The 20,004-nt window shown below is 37.6% G+C and overlaps 1 protein-coding gene across 7 annotated transcripts in view; it reads left to right on the top strand.

The window, feature by feature from the left end:
- Nucleotides 1-1,245: 1,245 nt before the first annotated feature.
- The window catches only part of PAPOLA (poly(A) polymerase alpha), a 77,689-nt gene continuing 58,930 nt past the window's right edge, over nt 1,246-20,004 (top strand). For all 7 annotated transcript variants that reach the window (XR_006355045.1, XM_043989411.1, XM_043989410.1 and 4 more), the window contains exons 1-2: nt 1,246-1,446; nt 19,180-19,353. Coding sequence is in view for 6 of the 7 variants with exons in the window: in XM_043989411.1 (XP_043845346.1) it covers nt 1,439-1,446; nt 19,180-19,353 (182 nt within the window). In the remaining variant the exon portion in view is untranslated. The remainder of the gene's footprint in view (nt 1,447-19,179; nt 19,354-20,004) is intronic.

The raw sequence follows: 20,004 nt of genomic DNA, 5'->3' as shown, positions 1-20,004 counted from the left end.
AAATTTGGCCTTTTCTGCACATGTCTCTTTCTGATTCCCATGGCTAGTTTCAAAATATCTTCATTTTTCATTAGAATTTCTATACCCTTGACTTTTAGCCTAAGGTCATCATGGCCTCTCTCCCTCTGTTCCCGTTATGGGCACTGAACACTGTGGGTAGGATAACCTAGCATAAGTTATCCATTAACTGGGGTCTAACTCCATTTTAGAGATAATATCTGAATTAGAGCTTGGATCTTACGTTTTTTTCTATTAACCCCTTTTTGCCTCCTACATCAAAGGGGCTTAGGCTAAGGGAAGCTTGGTTTACTGAAGTGAAGTGTTTAACATAGAGAATTTTTTTAGGGGGGATGGACAGGGAGGTTAGAGGAACAAGATAGTGGCCTTCAAATATCTGAAATAGGGCATCCTTTTCTTTACAGTTGAACTTGGACCAGTGTGTTTTAGTTGCAGAGAGACAACTTTAGGTTCCCCATAAGGAAAAATTTCCTTAAAAATTACAGGAGTCGGGGCAGCTAGGTGGTGCAGTGGATAGAGCACGGACCCTAGAGTCAGGAGGACTTGAGTTCAAATGCGACCTCAGACACTTAACACTTATTAGCTGTGTGACCCTGGGCAAGTCACTTAACCCCAATTGCCTCACCAAAAAAAAAAATATTACAGGAGTCCAAAAAAGGTTTGGGCTGCCTCTGTGGTTGAGGAGCTTCCCCACCTTCAGGCAGAGGCAGGGGAAGCTGGAGGGGGTCTTTTAAGCATGTATGGTTGGACTGGCTGGCCCCTGCAGTCTCTTTCCACTCCGAGATTCCATAAAATAAGACGGTTTAATAAGGAGACGACGGATACAAAACAGCCCCGACCAGACCCCTGAACGACCCTGGCCAACGTTGCCCAGGGCCCAAGGCTCAGACCAAGCCCACTTCTCATGTGCGGTAGGGGGAGTCTTAGGCTCGGACACCACAGATCGAATCTCTTTAACCGCCTTCTGCCTCTTCCTAAACCAACTATTTCCCTTCTGCACAGTGAAGAGACTGCCATCCGAAAATCAAGGTCCTATTTTCCCCTCGACAGAAAAACAGAACCGGAAATAGACCTGGAGAGACTATTGGGGGCGGGGGAGAGAGGAAGAGCCTTCGGTTTATGGGAGCGGGGAGAAACTACCATTCCCGTGAGGCAACGCGGCCCCCAGGGGTGGCTGGTACGCAGGCGCCCGCAAGGCGTACGTGGGGGCGTGAGTGGTTCTAGAACGTTGCTGTGGTAGCGCTCGGGCGCCATGTTAGGACGAAGGGGAAGAAGGAGAAGCGCTTAAAGCGGCGGGCGCGGGCGCGGGAGTGGGGTTGGAGCCAGGGCTGAGGCGACCCCCCTCAGCAGATCATGCCCAGGGTGCCTGTGGCGGCGGCTGCGGGGGGGAAGTGACTGGGCGGTGCCGGCGCGAGGGACGATGCCGTTGTAAGTCATTTCAATTCTGTTTTTCCGCCTCCTCCCCCCCCCCCCCACACACACGCTACAGGCCCTAAGGGGCCTAAGTGGAAGGGAAGGAAAGGTGAGGCCGACTTCTGGGAGGGATACTTGCATAGAACCATGCCCCCGTCCTGTTCCTTTCTCCTTCCTAACACCCCGCCTCCCCCAAACTCCTTCCTGGCTGGGTCAGGGGAGCAATTGGGCTGGGGGCCTTCCCCTTCCGGGAGGAGAGGGAGGAACCTGTTTCCCCACTTCCCTTTTGTCCCCCCCCAACCCCAACCCCAACCCCAACCCCATGAGTTTTGGGCCTGGAAGGAAATTGCCCACAAGTTAAGTGAGGGTCTTTATTGTGCTTCCTCGGAGCCCATGGCTCTCACTTCTCCTTAGCCTTATTTTATCGCGTGACTAGATTTAGCACCCTGAGTTCCTTTTATTAGAGCCATGACCAGTACTGATTCCTGCGATCCCTCCCTTTTTCATTCCATCTTCTCTTGAGCAAGAGTTTAAGGCTAGTCCTTGGCATCCGAGCTCCTGTGTATTCTCCCCCCCGCCCCAGCACTTTTTTTTTTCTCCTGGACCCAATAGTTTCCTTTTGATTCTTTTGGTACCTATCTATTACTCTGCAGTGGAAGGGGCTATCCCTTCCAAAAGAGAACACACAAAGCTTATTTGAAGCCCGTTATTTGCACGTGAATAAGGAAATTGGGGTTGACGAAAGGTGTAAGCCATGCAGTTCATATTCCTTTACTTGTTTGGGTTATGGTACTTAGACGGGGTAGGTGTTCCCCACACCTTTTTGTCCAGAAGCTGAGACTGCCAAGTACTTTAGGACTACTCCCTTTAGGCTTGTATTCCCTACATCCACTTTTTCGAAGAATGTTTTTAGTTATCTTTTTGAAGATTAAAATATAAAAGAAGTTATGTTTTATCTGCTGCACTTAAACATGGCTGAAGCCTTAAGAGTGAAATTGTATTTCTTAAATATTTGAACATTTATGTGTAAGAGGATCACTTTAATTTCAGGCCAAATATTTCATGATTCCACAGCATCAAATTTTATATCCACATTTTTCTTTTTGATAAGAAAATAAGAATTCTTTGTTGCTAGTGCACCTAGTGGTTGTGTACTGCATTTATATTATGCTGTGTTCATCATGTACAGTTTTGAGGCCATGAATTTGCCAGATTATTAAATAATAACAGCAAGAATACCTTGTGTAACACTTTACAACAGTCTAGAAAGTCGCTCTTTTAAAAGAGTAAATGGTTGTGTTGGACCTGATGAAGTAGGTTTATGATTTTATCAGTGTTGTAATTGAAAAAGCATTTATTTCTGTACTATAAGTCTTTTCTAGTTTTAGAATTTATAAATGTCCTATAATCTGAGTATTAAATTTTCTTAATATAATGATATGATGCAATTTCACACAAAAATATTTATTTTCTTCAGTGATTAAAAGGAACTTTAAATGTTTGAAATGGTTCTTGTGCCTTTATGTCACTAGGGTTTCATTGGATTTGTTGTGTTAGATGATTCGTTAACCCCATTAATATTGGACATTTTAATTGATAGGAAATACACCTACACCTATTTAAGGGTGATAGTATTAGGAAATCTAGTAATAATTTGTGCTTTGTGCCTTTTTAGAAACTAAAGATATTTTATACCTTTGTAGCTTGATATAGTGGAAAGGACAACTGGACTGGCTGTCAGGACACTTAGATTCTTGAGGCCAGGCTCTGCTGCTACTACTACTACTAATGATAATCTTCTAATCCTCTGTTTCTTCCTCTTTAAAACAAAGTTTGGACTACATAATCACTAAGATCCCTGCTGGCTCTCAGATTCTGTGGTTTAATTCTGTTTTTCAGTATTTGGTTACAAAGCTATAATTTTTCATCACAGCATCTGAGTTAACAGAGATCTTTGAAACTACCTGATCCAAACCAGTATCTGATCATGAATTCGTACTAGAGACTACTTAATGAGTAGTCCTTTACTTAAATATCTGTAGTGAGAGAGAACTCACTACCTTCCTTTTTTTTTTTTTAATCTTTTTTTTTTTTTTTTTTAGTGAGGCAGTTGGGGTTAAGTGACTTGCCCAGGGTCACACAGCTAGTAAGTATTAAGTGTCTGAGGCCGGATTTGAACTCAGGTACTCCTGACTCCAGGGCCGGTGCTCTATTCACTGTGCCATCTAGCTGCCCCCGACTCACTACCTTCTTAAGTATCACATCTACTTTTGAATTGATCTTTACTACAAATTTTTAGGAAAATTTTCAAACCTAAAATTGCCTCTTTGCAACTGCTTCTAGTTAACAGATACTTGAATAAAACTATCTTCAGGCTTAAATAAATATCTTCAGTTTATTCATCCAGTCCTGTGAAAAAATTTTAATGCTCTTTAAGAATCCATATTGCCCACTGGACTGTAGCATAGCAAATTCTTTCCTAAAATGGGAAACCCAGAAGTGAATACAGTACTCCAGATGTGGTCTAAATATATAATAGATTTTATTTATTTTTAATAGATATTTCAAATCTATGAATTTAAAGATTAAAGCATCCTGTGGGACATACATAGAATTCCATGTCACCTGGCCATTCAATATTGAAGTGCTTTTTACATGAACATTTTAGTCTGACTAGAGTTGGTAGAGTACTGAGTTCAGATCCTGACTAATACTTATAGCTCTGACTACATAGAGAATTTATTTAATCTTTCTAAGCCTTAATTTCCTCATCCATAAAATGAGCAAATACTTGAGACACAAATCACAGCATAAGGGCTATCATTAGTTCAACAAACATTTATTAAATGCCTACTATGTGCCAGGCATTGGGGGTTACTAGACATAAGAGTGATTTTTAAAAAAAATACACTTTGTAAAAAACTGCTTGTATGGGAAAAATCCTAGAACTACTGAGACCTGGCCTTTTTTCGAATTGACTAATTCTAGCTACGTCTTTGAACTTTGTGGTCAGATCATTGTTAACTTTTGTAGTCTTTTTCTTTGATACACTCAGTTATCATTTGAGTGGCCTTATATGCTAAACATTCCATTTGAACTTTTTGTATGCTTTTCCCACTTTCAGTTAAGATTAAGGCAAGCTATTTTTCCATTTTTTGGGGGGTGGAGAGGATAATTCCAGAATTAATTGAAGTTCTAAATTAGCTGCAATGTGTGAATATATTATTGTCCACTATTGTGAATATACACATTTTTCATGAATTTTTCATGACTTTTGTGGTATGATTTTGTATATTAGGGTGGCGGGAATGGGAAGATAAAGTTTAAACCAAAAAAGTATAATGTTTTAATATTACTTTTTTTCATTCTTTTTGGGTTGACCTCTCAAGGAAAAAGCTTTTCAGTTAAGTTTCTAAAAAACATTGTAATTTTCTCAGTAAATCTTGATTATCTAAAAACAACTTCCTGTTCTCCAGAAATGGCCTATTTTAAATGGACTGATTATATTATTACATTATTTTTATTTTTATTTTTTTGGCGGGGCTATGGGGGTTAAGTGACTTGCCCAGGGTCACACAGCTAGTGTCAAGTGTCTGAGGCCGGATTTGAACTCAGGTACTCCTGAATCCAGGGCCGGTGCTTTTATCCACTGCGCCACCTAGCTGCCCCTTATTACATTATTATTAACAGTAATCTCACATCTATATAGTGCTTTAAAATTTGCCAAGCCCTGTTCTCATAACAACTCTTGGTAGAACAAGTAGTATCTTCATTTTATGGATGAGGAAACTAAGGCTCTAATAGTGTCAGTGACTTTCCCATGATAACAGCTTGTATAAGAGTCTTTGACAGAGATCAAAATTTAGGTCTCTTGACTCCAAGTCCAGCACTATATACTGTAACACATCTGCTTAAATCATTTTTAGTCAGTTTTGTAAATTAAATGACTTTTGCAAATCTAAGTAAGTTGAGCTTTTAGTTTTCTGACGTTTTCTCATTGAGTACTTCAAAGTTATGTGATTTGTGATGGGGGGTGGATGTGGGTATTGTGGATCTTCCCTTCAGTGTTGCAAATTTATAGCTTCTTTGTGATTTAGAATTCAGAACCATGGGGCAGCTAGGTGGCACAGTGGATAGAGCACTGGCCCTGGATTCAGGAGGACCTGAGTTCAAATGCGGCCTCAGACACTTAACACTTACTAGCTTTGTGACCCTGGGCAAGTCACATAACCCCAATTGCCTCACACCAAAAAAAAAAAAAAGAGAGAAAGAAAAAAAGAATTCAGAACCACAGTTCATCTGAATGGATAACTCATTATGTCCTTTAAGTAATGTGCCCTGCGTTCTGAGGATTTTTATGATATTCTTCATTATTAGATAAGAGGCAATAATGAATAGAGTTTGAAGCCTGGAGTTAGAAAGACCCAAGGCCAAATCTGGCCTCCATCACTTGCTAGCTTGGGCAAGTTAATTAACCTTCAGTTTGCCTCAGTTTTCCTAAAATGTAAAATGGGGAAAATAATAGCACCTACCTCACAGGGTTGTTATGAGAATCAAATGAGATACTTGTAAACTTCTTACCACAGTTTGTGGCACATATAGGTGCTATATGAATGCTAGCTGTTATTATTACTATTAACTTCTTGAGTTTCTTGATTTAGAGGTTTTTTTTTTTTTTTTTTAACTAAATAAAATGTGACTGAAGATGAGGTAATCCATTTGAGGTAGGCAAATAAATGAACCAACATATAATGTACTCTGAAAAATCTTGAGATTCCAAAGATGTCCAGGTACAAGTGTATTCAGTTGAATGATCACTTTTGTTCCAGCCCTTGAGGTGTCTTTTTTTTCCCATGTGAAACAGAATAATTTTCATAAGAATATAGAGATTATATTGTTGCTTTTAGTAGAAATGTATCGCATGTCCCCCTTTTGGGCATGAAGACTTTGTGTGTGTGTGTGTGTGTGTGTGTGTGTGTTTTGGTGGGGCAATGAGGGTTAAGTGACTTGCCCAGGGTCACACAGCTAGTAGCTATCAAGTGTCTGAGGTCGTATTTGAACTCAGGTCCTCCTGAATCCAGGGCTGGTGCTTTATCCACTGCACCACCTAGCTGCCCCGATATGGTTGTTTTTTTTTTTTTTTGGCAGGGCAGTGGGGGTTAAGTGACTTGCCCAGGGTCACACAGCTAGTAAGTGTCAAGTGTCTGAGGCTGGATTTGAACTCAGGTACTCCTGAATCCAGGGCCAGTGCTTTATCCACTGCGCCACCTAGCTGTCCCCTGAGATGCTTTTTCAAAAGAACAAATACATGGGGGTCATATTGGTTCTTTGTTTTGCCTTCCATGTCATAATACTCCAAATTTACTCTTTAACCTGAAGGGCTAAGTAAGCTCTTGCATGCAATTGCCATAGTTGTAACAATATTTTAATTATCATAAGTAATACAAGAATAAATTGGATATTTCCATCATTTGTGTGCCCATGGCATGCGCTGGCATCATCAACAAATTTCTTATATACACAAAAGCTTACTGTTCTACATGTGTGGGCTGTTGGTTTGCTCTGAGTTATAGGACCTAATGTTTTCTTTTTACTCTTGTAGGTTCTTCTGTGCTTCTTTTACCTAAGTTTTGATTCTTTACAAGTTAACTTTTCTTCACTTGAGGCATATAGACCTGTTGTCTATTTGAACCACTATCTCTTTGTAAGTGCAGGCTTGAGTGCTTTTAGTACTTTGAAGGATGTGGTATCAGAACATGTAATCCCTTCAATGAATTGGAATTTGAAACCTGTGAAAAGTTTCTTTAACCCTGAATTCATTACTTGGTGGTCATCCTTCTGGTGATAAACCTGTCTGGTCCATGCTAGTAGCTCTCTAGATTCATAGGATGCAGGCTATTACCAAGTCAATACTTGAAGCATTTCTAGCTTGGTAAGACCCATAGGAACCTATCATTTGCCTGGAATAATTTTGGAGAATCTGAGGTAGCCTCTACAGCTACTCTAGTATCTTCACTTCCCTTCCCCAAATGGCTCATATCTATTTTGTGTATAACTATACCTGTATAGTTAGCCCTTCCACATCATGACTTTCTCCATTACAATTTATCATGGGTTGACATAAGAATTTTTTTTTTAGGGCATTGAAAGTTAAGTATCTTGCCCAGGGTCACTCAGCTAGTAAGTGTCAAGTGTTTGAGGTCATATTTGAATTCAGGTCCTCTTGAATCCAGGGCCAGTGCTTTATCCATTGCGCCACCTAGCTGCCCCTGACATAAGAATTTAAATGGGAATTTTGGAGTTTTGTGGAAGCCACAGATGATATACCAAGGCCAGCAGATGATACAGAAACTCAGAAATGCTTAAAATATATGTATAGTATTGTATAACATCAACATATATTGTCATTTAATGCCATAAATATACCCAAATTTTACAATAAGGTACTTCAAACACCCCATAAAAGAAAAAGAAAAAATAAAATTTCTCTGGTATGAAGAGAGGGGCAGAAAATTTTATGCAGATTTTAAAGATTGTGGAGCACTCACCCCTAATTCCTACAATGTGAAAGGGTTAACTATATGTTTACCCTGGCTAGATTGTAAAGAAGACAGGGATTTCCACTTTTGTCACACCTAGTTGGTATTTAGTGACTGACTGACTGACTGACTGACTGAATGAATGAATGAGACATTTAAATGGAACTGAGCATGCATGAACTTCTAACTGAAGTTATACAAATTTAGTAGTATAATTGAGGTTGGAGATTTGAGAGAGTAAACTACTTGTGCAGAACATAAAATAAAGAGTAGTAACACAGTAGTGCACAGAGAAACTTGGGTTAAAGCATTCCCTAGTGTATGTTATCAATGATCACATGGTTGATTGACTCTAAAATTAGTAAAATGAAAATATTAAATATTAGCTAAGTTTTGCGTGAAAGAGACATTTTTGGTAGGACTGATATGTGTGTTTGTGTGTGTATATATGTAATTCCATTTAGATCTATATATTTGTTTAAGAATATCACCAGCTTGGGGGGCAGTGGATAAGGCACTGAGTTCAAATCTGGCCTCAGACACTTAACCCTTACTAGCTGTGTGACCCTGGGCAAGTTGCTTAACCCTCATTGCCCTGGGGAAAAAAAAAGAATATCACAAGCCTCTTTATGCTTTGTACTTTTTAGAAGCAGGGGAGGGTCTGTGTTCCTTATGGCTGGCTGGGGTTGACCTAAGACTTCAAAAGACCAAAATGTTCAGTTCAGCTTTGTCAAAACTATTATTTGGAAGGAAAGAAATTAAAATTTCTTCCTCTGCTAACTAATAAATACAAATATGAAAGGAGAAAATACTATGTAAGTAGGTTTATATATGATGCTAAAATTTCTCATTTTTGAGTATTTGGGAATAGCATTTTTTTCCAACAATTACTTATTAATATGACATAGCAGTAAACACTGGAATTTCTCTATACTAATGAAATAACAAGTCCTGACCTGTTGTTTAATATTATGAGCAGGTCTTGATCTCCCAGATTTTAAACTTCCTATCCAGTATAGATTAGTAATTGTTCTTTAATTTAGAAAGTTGTCTAGGGTACTGAGAGATTAAATTACTTTTCTGGGGTTATACAGATAGGGTTACACAGGACTTGAACTCAGATGACTGAACTCTGTGCCTGGCGCTTTGTCCTCACCACCATACTGTCATTACCAGTAATATTCCTTTATATTTTGTATACATTTTAATTCTTTACTGTGGCAAGTGTAGATACTAATATTAATGTAAATATAGGCCTTACTTTAAAAAATAAAATCTGGTTCGCATGAAATCTGAACAGGGTCTATAATAAATACGTTTCAACCTATGTCTATATTTTCAAAGAGATTGAATTTTAAGGTTGTAGGATATTTTCAAATTAATCGACATTCTAATTTTTTTTTTTTATTGAAGAAATTGAGGACACTCAGGTGAGGAGAGGTTTATTCTTTCAATGTTATAAGTCTTGCCGACTTTAAATATTTTTGAGGACTTCATTGGGTGTCTTCAAATAGCATGATAGAGCTAAGAGTAAAACACCCACCTTCTGATTGATCTGGCTGTTTATTTTTATTTATCATCATTCTGTCATATAGAAGAATGGTAAAACAATGATAATGCTAAACAAGGTTCTTATGTGTAAGAGGAATTACTTTCTTTGCTTGAACCAGGAGAGAGCACAACTAGGATCAGTAACTGGAGACACAGATTAGACTTGATTTAAGGAAACAAATCTATCAAATAGTGAAACTGGCTATCTCAAGAAGTCAGGAATTTTGTAGAAGGGATTCCTACTCATGTTTAAATACTGTGGGTTGTTTTTTTTTTTTTTTTGGTGAGGCAATTGGGGTTAAGTGACTTGCCCAGGGTCACACAGCTAGTAAGTGTTAAGTGTCTGAGGCTGGATTTGAACTCAGGTACTCCTGACTCCAGGGCCGGTGCTTATCCACTGCACCACCTAGCTGCCCCTATACTGTGGTTTTTAAGATCTCTTTTGAGTTATAGCCTTTGACACTGTTCACCCTTTTCTGGATATTTTTTCATGATAGTGCTTCTTCCTGGTTCCTCTTCGGTTTTTTGACTGCTTTTCCATAGTCTCTTAGATCTTCATCTAGATTATCCTCACCAGATTTGGGAGTCTCCTAGGCTCGCTCTTGGGGACCTCTTCTTTTCTCTTTCTGTATCATATTGCTGGGTGATCTCATTAGCTCCCATGGGTTCACATTTTCTCCATGTAGATGATTGGCAGGGTTATATAACCAGACCTAATCTCTCTCCTGAGCTCTGGTCTCACATCTCCAGTCACCTTTTTGGACATTTTGAACTGGATGTCTTGTAAACACCTTGAGTTCAACATGTTCAAAATAGAATTAATTTTCTTCTTTCATCCTTCCACCCCCAAATCCTTTCTTCTTTTGCTTTTACCGTTGAGGCACCACCATTCTCCTAGTCACCTTGGCTTGCAACCTTGGTATCTTCCTCAACTCCTCTCGCTTACCCTACATATCCAATCTGTTATTTAGTCTTGTCATTTCTCATACGAGTTTCCTCTTTACTCATATGCTCATACTCTGGTTCAAGCCCTTATCACCACACACTTAGACTACTGCAACAGCCTTCTGTTTTTTACTTGGTCTCCCTGCCTTGACTTTCCTCACTCAGTTGCCAAAATGATTTTTTAAAAACAATTTTATTTATGTTATTTATTTATTTATTTATGTTATGTTATGGAATAAAGCAAGCATTTCTACAACATACATAATAGAAAGATGATTGCACACGAAACTGCAAATCTATTATGTTCTTATTTCTTTTAAATATATAATAAAGTTATCATGTAAATTTTTTCCTACCCTTTTCCTCCCCCCATTAGATGCAAATATTATGTGTGTGTATACACATACACATATATATACATACACACATACATAACACAAGTCTATACAAGTATTTTATCAGTTCTTTCTCTGGATACAAAGTGATGTTCTTTAAAAGGGAAGGTTGGAGCATGTCAGGCCATCTTCCTCCTTTTCTTCCCCCTCATACTCCCCTATTCACGAAACTCCATTGGCTCCCTGTTACCTCTAGGATCCAAGTATGAAATCCTCTTGTTTTAAACCCCTTGGCATTCTGGCAATTTGCTGTCTTTCAATTCTAATGCTTTACTTTCCTCTACATGTTCTAAAATGCAGCGACATTGATTAACTTTATTGTTCTTTATACAGCATACACTGAATCCTGACTCTGCTTTTTCACTTACTGTTTCCCATGCCTAGGGTTCTCTCCCTCTTCAACTTCACTTTTTAGTTTTATTCAAGTTTTAACAGAGGTCTTTTCCTCTGACATCTCTTCTTTATAGTTTGCATATTGTCTCCACCAAGAGTGGGAATTCCCTGAGGGCAAGGACTAGTTTTTGCCTTTATTTGTTTCACCAGTACTAATTCAGTGCTTGACACATAGTAAGCACATAATAAATACTTGTCTCACTACTGTGAGAGGTTCTTACTAGAGTTCTTCAGTGATGTCAGAGCACTGAAATTCTATACTTCTGTGATAAGGCAGATACTGAATATCACTAATACTTTTGTAGTTCATAGAAGCAGTACGTTTCAATTAATTCTTTCTGAGCATAAAGTGAAATAGTGATCATAGTGAAAATTGGCAAAAAAAAATTGATTTAATTTGTTTTATTAAGAAATTGTGGGGGCAACTAGGTGGCACAGTGGGTAAAGCACCAGCCCTGGATTCAAGAGGACCTGAGTTCAAATCCAGCCTCAGACACTTGACATTTACTAGCTCTGTGACCCTGGGAAGGCACTTAACCCTCATTGCCCTGCCCTCACCGCCAAAAAAACATTGTAGGGACGGCTAGGTGGCAGTGGATAAAGCACCGGCCCTGGATTCAGGAGTACCTGAGTTCAAATCCGGCCTTAGGCACTTGACACTTACTAGCTGTGTGACCCTGGGCAAGTCACTTAACCCCCATTGCCCCGCAAAACCCCCCCCCCAAAAAAAAAACCAAATTGTATATTGATGAGCATGAACGGTAGTTGGTAATTATAGAACAGCTTGCAGAAGGGAAGAGGACAGAAAAAATTGACTCAGTGCTTCGCCTCTTTGGTATTACTAGTGCCCTACTGTATTTTATTGGGTTTGAATGACCTCTTAGTGTTCTTAGCTTCTCTATAGTAATATGTTTTGATTGTGAACAGTACTGTTTTTCTTTTTTTTAAGAGTTGTATATTGTCAAGACATTCTTTTCAAGTACTATTCCTAGTCGTAGTTTACTTTGATTAGTAAGCACATTAACTTTAGGATGTGGCTATTGAATTATAATTAACATGGTAATTGGCACTGCTTGAGTTACTATCTTAAGCTACTTCTGTAATTAGCAACACTATTTTAATTTGCACTGTTTTTAGTAGGTCTAGGTCATATTTTGATATTTCTAGGTACACATGCAGGACAAGTTAGATGTTTAGAATTTTGAAATTGTAAGTGAAAGTCAGTTTAAGCTAATTCATCATCATCATTGGGTGTATTATTTCTTTTTTTTCTTTTTTTATTTTTTGGTGGGGCAATGAGGGTTAAGTGACTTGCCCAGGGTCACACAGCTAGTAAGTGTCAAGTGCCTAAGGCCGGATTTGAACTCAGGTACTCCTGAATCCAGGGCCGGTGCTTTATCCACTGTGCCACCTAGCTGCCCCGGGTGTATTATTTCTAAATAACATTGAAAGTACATGTTGGGAAAAAGGGGGGGGGGGGCGGCAGCTAGGTGGCTCAGTGGATAAAGCGCCAGCCCTGGATTCAGGAGTTCCTGAGTTCAAATCTGGCCTCAGACACTTGACACTTACTGGCTGTGTGACCCTGGGCAAGTCACTTAACCCCATTGCCCCACAAAAAAAAAAAGTACATGTTGGTTAATTTTTTGTTGATTAGAGATCTTTTTTTTTAGGATTTTGGATTTGGATTCATTGTAGAAGAAAGGTGGCATTTGCTCATCTGGGTCAGTGCTCTTAGGGTGATGTGGGAGTTAAAGAAAATTGGCATTATCAACAAACTGTGAAAACCTTCGGCATTACATCAGGGTTAGTCTAGTCTTTACATAGGAACCATAGAACAAAAGTGTTCTTTGTATCAATATCAACAAAGCTTTTACTATAGGTCACCCATTCAATTGAACCAGTATTTATTAAGGCCTACCATATACAAGACCCTGTGCTGGGGATTACAAAATAATTTCAGGAAGGAGGGAATGTTCATACTGGGGGAATCAAGAAAGACCATACAGGAGGTAGTACTGTCCTGTGTGTTTTGAGGGAATCTACTGATTTCCTAGTAGGTGAGAAGGGGGGGGGGGTCACTTATGCAAAGGCATGGAAGTCAAAGGGGAAATGACATGTGTGGAGAACAGCCAGCAGGTCAATTTGACAGGAAAAGAGAGGGTACAAGAATAATGAAATAACCAAAGGCTGGATGACCGACCACCTGTTAGAGAGTATTTTTTAGAGGGAATTATTGTTTAGTCACAGGTTGGAATAGCTGGTTTCTGAGGTCTTTTCCAACACTAAGTTATTGTAATTTGATGAAAACTAGATTGTGGAGGGCCTTAAATGAGGAGTTGTATTTTATCTTAGAGGCAAATAAATAACAAGCTGTTGAAGATTTTTGAGTAGGGAAGGAAGAAAATAAGTTCCTCTTGTGTGCCAGAGAGCCATCCCATTGTGGCAAATAGTATTTTTTGGAGAGGAAAAAAAGTTAGCACAACTGATGTATACATTGAAAAAGTTTTGAAAACATGTACCTGTGACCCTCTCACCTCCCAAAACGGGTAGGTTGAGAGTGTCTTCCTATCTTTCCATTCTGAGTCCTGTTTGATCCTCATAATTTTGTTATTACTTTTGATTTGAGGGTGTGTGTCATTCTTTCCATTTACATTGTAGTGACTGTATATTTTCTGGCTCTGCTTACTTTACTCTGTAGCAGTTCAGATAGATTTTACTAAATGTCTCTATTCATCACAGTCTCTATTCATCACATACATAATTTCTTACAGTACAATAATATTCCATTGCTTGTATACCACAGTTTGTTTAGCCATTCCCCAATTGATGGGCATCTACTGTGTTTCCAAGTCCTAGCTTTCACAAAAAGTGCTACTATAAATATTTTGAAGTATATGAAGACTTTGTCCATATCAATGGCGTCTTTGCGGATATAAGTCCAGTAATGAAGTCTTTGGTTCAAAGGATGTGGACATTTTGGTGCAAAACCTTTTAATGACAATTGCTTACAGAGTAATTATTTCATTCAGTCTGTACAAGAAAAAGACCAATTAACTTTAATCTAGAAATCAAAACACTGTTATCCAGCCTGCTTTTTCAGCCTTATCTTCCAGTGTTCCCCAATACCTATCACACATTCAAACTAAACAATACTGCTAGCCATTTCCCACTGTGTTCTCTTGTATTAATGAACCTGCAATGCTTTTCCTTCCTCTGCCATTATCTCTCTATGTTGAAATCCTTTCCAGTTGTAATACCATTCTCTTCTACCTTCAAAATGTTTCCTTTTCTTTAACCCTATTTTAAAAATGTTAAATGTTTCCCTTTCCTTAATCCTGTTTAAATGGCATTTAATCACATTCTACTTTCTGTATGGGTTTAGTCCAACTGCTTTTTTCATCTGTTTTCTTCAGTGCTATATCCAGGCACATCTAGGCCTGTGTTAGCATCAGTGTATGGTGGTTCCACTATTATTGGTGAGGGGGAAAACATGTTACATTTTTTTGTTGATTGATTTTTTTATTTGTTGTCCTTATCTTGGATTCATTCTTAGCAGGGTTTTTTTTTTTTTAAATAACCTTTCTATATCTCTCAGTAAGATTTCTTTCAGCTGTTTTTCCCCTTCATTGTTTCTTAGTGTTTTATGAGGCAGTATTGCTTATAATCTTGCTTTGTACTCTGAAATTTTACTAACAACTTATTTAAAAACAGTGTCAAATTTGGTTGTATCTCTTGACATGCAAGGGCATCAAAAAGTTTGTCCCTCATTTTTGGAAATTGTTAAAAAATAACTTATTGATTCTTTTCTTTGTCACTTTTTGTTGTCATAATTTAAATAGGTCAAATTGAAATTGTTTTAAGTTTATACCCTATCTCATTTTTATTCTAGTTTAATAGTTTGATCTTTGTGTTTAACCAATCAAGTAGATTGACTATATTCAGAAACTCATTCAGGAAATTACTACCATGTCAGCAATGTTGTTTTCTTTCTGTTAAAATATACTCCATTTTTTGATGATGTTTGGTGCTTGTCATATCCCATGCCTTCTGATTGTTGAAGAAATTATTGTTATGTAAGTCTACAGTTTCTATGTGTTCCTTAAGCTGACACTCTTTTCCTTACTTCTCAAGCATATTTTTAATTTGTCCTCTCATTTCCCAGTTTTATGTTAGTCACAAAGTATCAAAATAAATTTTGATGTAATCTGAAGGGACTTGTGTACATGTCTTATTTCCCCAATACATGTGGGCAGCTAGGTGATGCAGTTGATAGAGCCCTGGGGTTGGAATCATGAAGACTCATCTTCATGAGTTCAAATCCAGCCTTAGACATTTATTAGCTATGTGACCCTTGGCAAGTCACTCAACCCTGTTTGCCTTAGTTTCCTCATTTGTAAAATGAACTGGAGAAGGAAATTACAAACCACTCCCGTATTTTCACCAGGAAAACCCCACATGGGATAATGAAGAGTCAAACACAGCTGAAATGACTCAACAGCAACATGTAGTTGTTTACATGTAGTAAACTTTGAAAGGTTTGCTACCCTTGTTGTACATAAGTTTTTGCTTTGTTAGCAACATATACAAATGTTTAAAAATAGTTTCCTCCTCAAGAACTATATGATCAAAAGAAAATATACTGGTTCTGTGGAGAGGTCAAGGGATACTGGTATTCTTGTAATTTTGAGAAAAAAGTGAGGAAGGCCCCCTGTTTTTTGACTTAGCCTTGTGATGTAAATTTATGAGAAGACATGGATAAGAGTCACATAGGGGAGGTAAACATGGATGAGTTGCAGTCTTCATTATTGTAATATCTTTCAACAGTGAGACTACTGATCTATTTAAGTACATGATAGTATTCTGTGTAGTGAGTATTATATATATTGATAAAACACATGACCTGAATTCAATTTCTGATTTGCCATTTACTGCTTGTGTTGATGTTGGGCAAATTAATCTCTCTAGGCCTTAGTTATCTTATTAAATGTAGGACTTGGATTAGATGTCCTCTAAGGTCTCTTATGGTTCTAAATCTATTTCTAGTTGAGAAGCAGGCTGACACTGGATAGAGGACTGTTCTTAGAATCAAGAAGTCCTAGTGTATGTCATGACCATGGAGAAAGTCAGTCAAACCAGTATTAACCACATTTTATGTGCCAGGCACTGTGCTAGGCCTTAGCTGGGGATGCAGAGAAAGGAAAAAGACAGTCCCTGCTCTGACGGAGCTCAGAGTCTAATGGTTAAGACAACATGCAGACAACTACATGCAGATAAACTCTGGACAGGATTAATTGGAAATAATCCACAGAGAGAAAGCACTAGTAGAATTAATAGGGATTGGGAAAGACATCCTGTAGAACAGAGGTGTCATACACATCCTCCTCATTGAGACCTGTACCAGAATAAAATGTAATTGGGAAACATTTGACAAAATAAAAATATAATAAAACATATAATATTACCTTTTTTTGTGGGGCAGTGAGGGTTAAGTGACTTGTCCAGAGCCACACAGCTAGTGTCAAGTGTCTGAGGTCAAATTTGAACTCAGGTCTTCCTGAATTCAGGGCTGGTGCTTTATCCACTGGGCCACCTAGCTGCCCCTGGTAATACTACTTTTTAAAACTGTAAATATATGTCTTGGAAGGATCCTCACGTATAGTTTAGTGGTCCCAGTTCTTTTGAATTTGAAACCACTGCTGTAGAAGATGGGATTTTAGCTAAGATTTGAAGAAGGAAGCCAGGAGGTGAGATGAGGAGGAAGATCAGGACAGCTAGTGAAAATAATCTGAGAGATAGAGTCTTATTCAAGAAACAGCAAAGATGACCAGTGTCAGCATTTATTAAGTGCCTGCAGTTTCAGGCACTGTGTTTAGGTGTACTGTTTTGTGACCTCAACCTCTCTGAGCCTCAATTTTCTAGGTGGCCTCTAAGGATCTTGTGATCCTAACATAAAATATAAGAACAAGACAATTTACAATAACGTTAGGGGGGAATTTGGCAGCTCTCTGAAAGTAAATTACAGGTAAATTGCTGGACTGATTGTCTATGCATGAAGAAACAGATATGAATCAAATAGTAATAATAAAGTGAAATTCTGCTTTTTCTATGTACCTGATATTAATATTTTTAGATTTACTTCTTATGTATTGATTATGGAAGCTAGGAAGACTTGATCACAGCCCAAGACCTATTACAATATGTTTTAACTTGGAATAGCAACTTTAAAGGTAATCTGGATAACCTACTAGTAATTCTATCAGGTTATTTTTCTGACCTAAAAAATTAAAGAAAAAATAGCACATGTTTTGTGAAATTAAAAATCTGCATTTTGAATTGTTGAATTTCTTTGGATTAATTACCGTTGAGAAAACTTTTTTTTTGGCTTGGGATATAAGATTTAAAGTTCGAAGATGGTAGAAAATGTCTGTAAATATATGCCCAGAGACCAATAGATATTTTGAAAAGGGCAGTTTTTTGGTTCATTCAAAAATAAAATATAGGTAAAAAGATAAATATAAGAATTATTACTGAAGTTTTATTTAGATATAAAAAAGTTCATTCTGAAAGGAAATTTGAATATGAGGAGAGCAACTGGAGATGATACTTATTTGGAGATAAAGAGAAGCATTGAAGATTTGGATAAGCTTATTCACCTGAAGTTGAGATCAAGAATGCACTTTTGAGGAAAATAGACCTATGGTGGAACAAGGTCTTTCCACTGTAACCTGAAAAAAAGCTCTCACAATACTCAGTTGAAAACTCCAAAACCTGTAAGATATTGGAAAGAATGGATGTCCAAAATAAAAGAATTACAAGATTGAATTTACTAAGTTAATAACATGCTGAATTATACCACAGTCATATAGTCAGGAATATTTAAATTTTGATCTTAAAAGATTCTTGGCAACTTAAAAAGGAGTGAGTTTTGTAGACTAAGGATTGGCTTCTTCACCTTGACATAGTATTTGCATCATAGTAAACTTTCTATTTAAAAAAATGTGTGTGTGTGTGTGTGTGTGTGTGTGTGTGTATATATGGCGATATATATCTGTCTTTCTATCTATCTATCTAAAATACTATCAACCAATTCAATTTACCCTACTTATTCACCCTAAATGGCATTTGGTTGTTTACAAATAAACTCATCTTAATTCAGTTCACCCAACTCATTCACAGCCTTAAATGTTGTTTTGATGGTTTACAAATCATTTCTATAGAAAAAAATTATAATTAAAGACTTGAAAAGAATGGATTATAGGTTCACAAAATGCTTTTCAAGGTAAAGTATTGGTAAATATGTGGTATTTTTTCCCAAGGGGATTGCTTTGAAGGGGACAACTTTTGGGGTCATAAAATTTTAAAGCTAGAAGTTTGGAAGAGATACAGAGAATGCCAGTGGAACTATGATATTACATATGTGGATATTCTTTCCAGTAATGCTTATCACAACTCACTTTATTGTCTAGAAGATTAAAGTTTTTTTAGCTTTAGCTGTTTTTTTCCCTATATAATTTAGATGCTAAGCACTATTCTGGAAATCTTTTGTTATCTGGGTAAAATATGACATTGGAAAGGGAAGAGATTTTGGATTTTCAGAGTTCTTGGTTTCAGTGAAAGAAATACTTCCATAACAACCTGTTAGGTACCTACTTTTAATATATGAGAAAAATTGGTTCACTGTTTTAAAACATCGAACCAAATTGGGGGAAAATATAATTTTTCTTGTTTTGACTTTGGTCATTTGCTTACTTATATTTTGTTATCAGATAAATTAGGATTACTTTTTAAACTAACTAGTTAGAATCATCTATCTCTTAACTTGCTTTTGGAATACATATTTTGTACAAAACATTCTCTAGTCATGCATGTTTGTTACAAAATAATAGAAATGTTTTGCAGTAATTTTATCTAATTACATTTATTAGTCCAGTTACAACCCAGGGATCACAACAAACACAACCGCCACAGAAGCATTATGGCATTACCTCTCCCATCAGTTTAGCGGCCCCCAAAGAGACAGACTGCATACTCACACAGAAACTAATTGAAACCCTAAAGCCCTTTGGGGTTTTTGAAGAGGAAGAGGAACTGCAGCGCAGGTAAGTAAATTTACTTTTTATAATTGCTTACTAGTATAAATTAATTCCTACATAAGTGTTTTCATTTCTAAATTATGCTAATTCTTTCCTTTCCTCCAAATCTAGGTCACCTATTCATGTTTAAGTTCCTGTTTCATATCAGTCATACTTTGTGTTTTTCCTTTCCCCTTTCCTTGTCTCTTTATCTTCTTCCCCCAAAACCAAAACCAAACGTGAGTTTACTTAGCAGGTTCTTTGTGGTTCTGCTTCTCCCTGTGAAGGGGCAGAATCTGCTCTGGCCTAATTATGCCAATTACAGGGTGGCATACCCTCCATGATAATACTGAGATACTAAAAAAAAGAGGGGTTCATACCAACTTGGTTATGAATAGGTTTTATTAGGGTTAATTAGGTTAATTGCGAGAGTTTACTCACAAGAAGCCATTTGTCCTGGGTGACAGCAGGACAAAGTAACATTGTGGATCTCCACATCAACCCTGGGCCAAGTCAGGTATACTATAGAAACAGAACAAAGCGCCAGGGATGGCCCAGGATCATGTGCAAGTTTTCCTTTGGGATAGTTGGAGTTTCTTTTGCTGTTTACATTTATTCGAGGTAGTTTATGTTCTTCTGTGAAGTCATAGGTCATAGTCCCACTCTGGCTACCACTGT

This window comes from Dromiciops gliroides, chromosome 2 (genome assembly GCF_019393635.1).
Source record: "Dromiciops gliroides isolate mDroGli1 chromosome 2, mDroGli1.pri, whole genome shotgun sequence".
Taxonomy (NCBI): Eukaryota; Metazoa; Chordata; class Mammalia; order Microbiotheria; family Microbiotheriidae; genus Dromiciops; species Dromiciops gliroides.
Note: the sequence above shows the minus strand (reverse complement) of the source record. Positions and strands in the feature narration are given on the sequence as shown.